The sequence below is a fragment of the Camellia sinensis genome, chromosome 6 (genome assembly GCF_055761805.1).
Source record: "Camellia sinensis isolate YWXY chromosome 6, ASM5576180v1, whole genome shotgun sequence".
NCBI classification, from domain to species: Eukaryota; Viridiplantae; Streptophyta; class Magnoliopsida; order Ericales; family Theaceae; genus Camellia; species Camellia sinensis.
Genome location: NC_138966.1, coordinates 163796805 through 163802500, shown reverse-complemented (window position 1 = coordinate 163802500; position 5696 = coordinate 163796805). Strand labels below are relative to the sequence as shown.

Sequence of the window (5696 nt, the reverse complement as noted above, 5' to 3'; positions counted from 1 at the left end):
TGTTTTTTTTTTTTTGGTGTTTGTGGTTGTGGTTGGGGGTGGCTTACTTTCACACAAAGCATTAAAGAATTCAACGCTCTTTTATTCTTTTGTATTGCTGTAGAAGTAATAAATAGTAATGATTTTCTAATGTTGTCATTCTTCTGTTTTCAAGCCCAGTTTGCCATACATATGTTTCATGTAAAATTTCGCTTCCCCTATCTCTCCTAGTTCTTTGTAATTACCATCAGAATTTTTATGGAAGTGTGAGTTGTTCAGGGTGTGTTGGGGAACAATTTAGCCAAGTCTAGCTCTGTAGTAGTTATTCTATCTTTTTGCCTGGTGATTTGTAGTTTACGTTATTCATTGAAAAAAGAGGCAGATAGATAATATAGGTTATTGTTGTTTGCCCAATTTTCTTCTTCTAATGTCCACATGTTTGATTGTTCTGATTTTTTTATGCAGATTCTGCCTTGCTCACTGCTAATGCAGGAAGTAATCAGCATCAATCAACAGCAACGGAGGACATGAATTTTGAAGTAACCGAAGCAAAAGTGGACTGTAAACAAGGTACACTTTGTGAGCATTCTACAGTTGCTCTTCATAATAGCACTGCAGGAAGTAGTTTAAATGGTAATGACGAAACAACTATTACGAGATATGGTAAAGATGAGCCTGTGATTTCTCATAGAAGAGGCAGCAAGTATTCTAGATATCCTTACCCAGAGAGTGATGATGATGATGTGGGTGGGTTCTTGTACTTGGAAGGTGTGGAATATATCATGTGGTGTACATATGATGTGCACTTCTATGCATCTTATGCCCTTCTTATGCTGTTTCCCAAAATCGAACTCAGTATTCAGCGAGACTTTGCAAAAGCTGTTTTATGCGAGGATGGAAGGAAAGTGAAGTTTCTGGCGGAGGGGAATTGCGGAATTCGCAAGGTCAGAGGAGCTATTCCTCATGATTTGGGAACTCACGATCCATGGCATGAAATGAATGCATATAATATACATGATACGAGTAAATGGAAGGATCTGAACCCAAAGTTTGTGCTTCAAGTGTACAGGGATTTTGCTGCAACTGGGGACTTCACTTTTGGAGCTGAAGTGTGGCCTTCTGTCTGTGCCGCGATGGAGTACATGGATCAATTTGATAGGGACAATGACTGTCTTATTGAGAACGATGGATTTCCAGATCAAACATATGATACCTGGACAGTTCATGGTATAAGTGCGTACTGTGGTGGTTTGTGGCTTGCTGCACTTCAAGCTGCAGCTGCAATGGCCATTCAACTCGGTGACAGAGCCTTCGCTGAACGATGCAAAAGCAAATTTGTGAAGGCTAAATCGGTATTCGAAGCCAAACTATGGAATGGTTCATATTTTAACTATGACAGTGGGTCAAGCAGTAACAGTACATCCATCCAAGCTGATCAATTAGCAGGGCAGTGGTATACAGCTTCCTCGGGCTTGCCTGATCTGTTCAATGATTACAAGATCCAAAGCACTCTCCATAAAATCTACGATTTCAATGTTATGAAAATAAGAGGAGGAAGGATGGGTGCTGTAAATGGCATGCATTCCAATGGGAAGGTGGATGAAACTTGCATGCAGTCCCGTGAAATATGGACTGGAGTCACATATTCTGTGGCAGCCACCATGATACTTGCTGGGATGGAGGAACAGGCGTTTACCACAGCTGAGGGTATATTCATCGCAGGCTGGTCAGAGGAAGGATATGGGTAAGCATGCTAATCAATATGCACGTCATTTCCTTGAATTATTTTGAGTTGTCCTTGATGCAAATGTGCTGACAGATGCACACAGAAAATTACATATTTCTTGCAAATTATGCAATTCATGATCTTAGATCAATTGTCTCATTTATATATATATACAAACATATGCTGATATTATTTACTTTGTTTGCATTTCTGCCTTGCTGTAGGGCTGCAAACGAGTTGAGTTGCATATACATATTTATTATCGTTTGTTTATTGAGCTCAAGAATTACATGTTGCATAGTTTGATTATGAGTGCTCTCTCTCTCTGGAGTTCATGTCTTTGCTTTTTGACTGCTACTTTCAGGTACTCATTTCAGACTCCGGAGGCATGGTCTATTGATGGGCATTTCCGATCTCTAATATATATGAGGCCACTTGCAATTTGGGGGATGCAATGGGCACTTTCATTGCCCCAGGCTATTCTCGAGGCCCCTAAGATCAACATAATGGACAGAATCCCTCTCACTTCTCAGAGTCTAAGATCTTCCCACAGTGAGACCGGTGTCCGAAAGATTGCAAAGAAAGCGAAGTGCTTGGGCGATTCTGTCTTTAACTGTGCATGCTAACAACAATCACATGTAGGCTTTAATCTTTTTGTAAATTTTTTCTCATTGAACTCTTCTTTTTTTTTTTTTTTTCTTAGACCCTCTTAAAGAAGGAAAATGTTGAGGGAGGTCTGAGGATATCTTTCTTTTTAGAAATAGAAAATAAAAGTTCAGACTGTACTTAGTGGTTCTAATTTAGATTCATGACATCGATAGGCTTTTGTGTCATTTTGATGAAATATTGCACTATTCTTTCATTCTTTTGCTTGTACTGGGAAAAAAAAAAAACTGCGCTATGCACGAGATGTTGTCATGAATTTATTTGTTGTTTATCACTATAACAAAGAGTAGTACAATGCCGCAGTTTAATTTGTTACATCTTTATGCATTGTTTTATTACCGCCATGTTAGCTTTTAAAAAAAAACCCTCAAAATTGGAAATAAAAAAATTAATTCAAAATTTTATAATTTGAAGAATTTTGAAGCTGTATGGTAATAATACAAGTCAAAATTATTCAATTCTAATTCAATTGCTTTTACACCTTGTAACAGATTGTTGTGTTACAATCAACTGAAACATCAACTTTTCAAATGGCAAAAAGAGAATACTAACTCAAATCCACTGTTCCACCATAACAATATTCCAATCAAGCATTATATATATAATAAGGTGATGTTAAGAGGTACTGGATTAGATTAATTAGTCTGTCTAGGACTATTAGAACTAAGTAATTTATTTAAATTGTATATCTTATCTCATATTTGAATCGACTTAGGATTACGAGACATAATTGAAAATTCTATCAATTTTACAATTTAACTGATTAGTCCGAACTTCTTAATTTTCTATTTTGTATCCTAACCCCTTCCTGAGATTCAATAGTCTCCAATACAAGAGATACTATAGACTAATCCATTCATTACTTTATACTTGAGGGGTCATCTCGTAATGAATTAAAATTAAAAAAAATAAAATATTTCATTAGTTGTGTTATCTCTATGAATTGGAGTATCTTGATGATAATAGCAAAGTCCTATAAAGAGTGTTTCTTTTCTGAACACATTAAATTTAGAGATTATCTGTTTGGTAACTTAATGTGAGCATTCCTTTTATTTTCTTGTCTATTCAGCTTTAATGTCGACTACTTCAATCTCTGCCAACATGAACAATGTTCCAATGCAAACTTTAAGGACTGGAAAGAGAACATATTGATTGTTCTCGGCTGCATGGACATAGACTTGGCATTAAGAATGCCAAAACCGAATGCTCTCACTGCACAAAGTACTCCTGAGGAAACTGTGTACTTTGAAAAGTGGGATCGTTCTAACAGGTTAAGTCTTATGATCATGAAGCGTGGGATTCCAGAAGTTTTTCGAGGTGCAATAACAGAGGATGTTACCGTTGCCGGTGAATTTCTTTCAGAAATTCAAAAGCGTTTTGCTAAAAACGATAAGGCTGAAACAAGCACGCTTTTAGCAAGCTTGATTTCAATAAAGTATAAAGGCAAGGGTAATGTTCGCGAGTACATCATGGAAATGTCTCATCTGGCTTCAAAACTTAAGGCACTAAAGCTCGACTTATCTGATGATTTGCTCGTGCATTTAGTTCTCATCTCTCTTCCTGCACAATTTAACCAATTTAAGGTCAGTTATAACTGCCAGAAGGAGAAATGGACTCTCAATGAGCTCATTTCATTTTGTGTGCAAGAGGAAGAGAGATTGAAGCAAGAAAGGACTGAAAGTGCTCATCTGGCAAGCACCTCCAAGCATACGGGCAAAAGAACGCATAAGGGAAAGGAAGTTGCTATTCCTCAGGGTCCGGAACCAAAGAAACAGAAAGTGCAGGATGGTTGTTTCTTTTGTGGCAAGCCCGGACACAGAAAGAAGGATTGTGCCAAATATGTCGACTGGCGTGTAAAGAAAGGTACATTTCATGTTTTGGTCTGTTCTGAAATAAATTTAGCTTCAGTACCAAGAAACACTTGGTGGGTAGATTCTGGTGCTACTACTCACATATGTGTTTCTATGCAGGGTTGCCTGAACTACCGAAAGCCAACTGATGCTGAAAGATACATCTTTGTGGGTGATGGCAAGTCGATAGAAGTGCAGGCAATAGCGCACTTTAGATTATTACTGAAAACTGGTTATTATTTGGATTTATTAGACACTTTTGTTGTACCGTCCTTTAGACGGAATTTAATTCTGTTTCTGTATTGGACAAATTGGGATATTATTGTTCTTTTGGAAATATGAAGTTTAGTATGTCTATTAATTCCAATGTTGTTGGTACTGGTTTACTTAATGTGTTTGATAATCTATATTTGCTCGAAACTATTGCATCTTATAATGCAACCTTGCACGTGGAATCACGAGGTACAAAGCGTAAATTAACTAAGGAAAATTTCAGCCTCATTATGGCACAAACGCCTAGGTCACATCTCTAAATCTAGAGTTGAGCGCCTTGTGTCTGATGGAATTTCGGACTCTCTTGATTTTTCAGATTTTGATGTCTGTGTTGAGTGTATCAAGGGAAAACAGACCAAAATAAAGAAATATGGTGCCCATAGGACTACAGATGTCTTAGAATTAATTCATACGGACATTTGTGGCCCATTCCCTATGGCGTCTTGGAATGGTCAACATTATTTTATCACATTCATAGACGACTATTCCAGATATGGGTATCTATTTCTTATCCATGAGAAATCACAGTCTTTGGACGTATTCAAAAAATTTAAGGCCGAAGTTGAGTTACAACTCAACAAACGGATTAAAAGTGTCAGGTCTGACCGTGGTGGTGAATACTATGGCAGATATGATGGATCAGGTGAACAACGTCCAGGACCGTTTGCAAAATACCTGGAGGAATGTGGAATCGTCCCACAATACATCATGCCAGGATCACCTAGCATGAATGGTGTATCTGAGAGACGAAACCGGACTCTTAAGGATATGGTAAGAAGTATGATCAGTCATTCTACTTTACCAGAGTCCCTCTGGGGTGAGGCTCTAAAGACAGCAACTTATATCTTAAATCGGGTGCCAACTAAAGCAGCTGCAAAAACACCTTATGAGCTTTTGGTTGGGCGAAAGCCTAGTCTAAAACATTTGCATGTGTGGGGGTGTCCTGCTGAGGCGAGGCCTTATAAACCTCATGAACGAAAATTGGACTCTAAAACCATTAGCAGCTACTTTATTGGCTATGCCGAACGATCACGTGGTTACAAGTTTTATGATCCCACAAATAGGTCAATATTTGAGACGGGAATTGCAACATTTTTTTAGGATGTTGAGTTTGGGGGGAGAAATCCAGTTAGAGATATTGTCTTTGAGGAGGAAGCAGGAGTAATCCCACTTCCTACTACTACTTTTGACCAATCACAGGT

General features: G+C 38.0%; 2 protein-coding genes across 5 annotated transcripts in view; both read left to right on the top strand.

Moving 5' to 3' along the window:
- The window catches only part of LOC114296073 (Beta-glucosidase, GBA2 type family protein), a 14125-nt gene extending 11558 nt beyond the window's left edge, over positions 1–2567 (top strand). For all 4 annotated transcript variants that reach the window (XM_082875259.1, XM_082875261.1, XM_082875260.1 and 1 more), the window contains 2 exons: positions 445–1723; positions 2070–2567. In XM_082875259.1, coding sequence (XP_082731385.1) covers positions 445–1723; positions 2070–2331 — 1541 coding nt within the window. In that variant the 3' untranslated portion in view covers positions 2332–2567. The remainder of the gene's footprint in view (positions 1–444; positions 1724–2069) is intronic.
- A 139-nt stretch (positions 2568–2706) lies between these two features.
- Positions 2707–4588, top strand: LOC145793009 (uncharacterized). Its single transcript, XM_082875263.1, has 2 exons — positions 2707–4234; positions 4342–4588. The coding sequence occupies exons 1-2, from the start codon at positions 3538–3540 to the stop codon at positions 4368–4370; spliced, it is 726 nt and encodes a 241-aa protein (XP_082731389.1). The 5' UTR covers positions 2707–3537; the 3' UTR covers positions 4371–4588.
- The last annotated feature ends 1108 nt before the right edge of the window (positions 4589–5696 follow it).

What these genes read in the sequence shown, in the direction of transcription:
- LOC145793009 (XM_082875263.1), top strand. Translation starts at nt 3,538, where the DNA reads ATGGACATAGACTTGGCATTAAGAATGCCAAAACCGAATGCTCTCACT. An exon ending in CGACTGGCGTGTAAAGAAAG is followed by an intron (nt 4,235 to 4,341) that starts GTACATTTCATG and finishes GTTTCTATGCAG; the next exon opens with GGTTGCCTGAACTACCGAAA.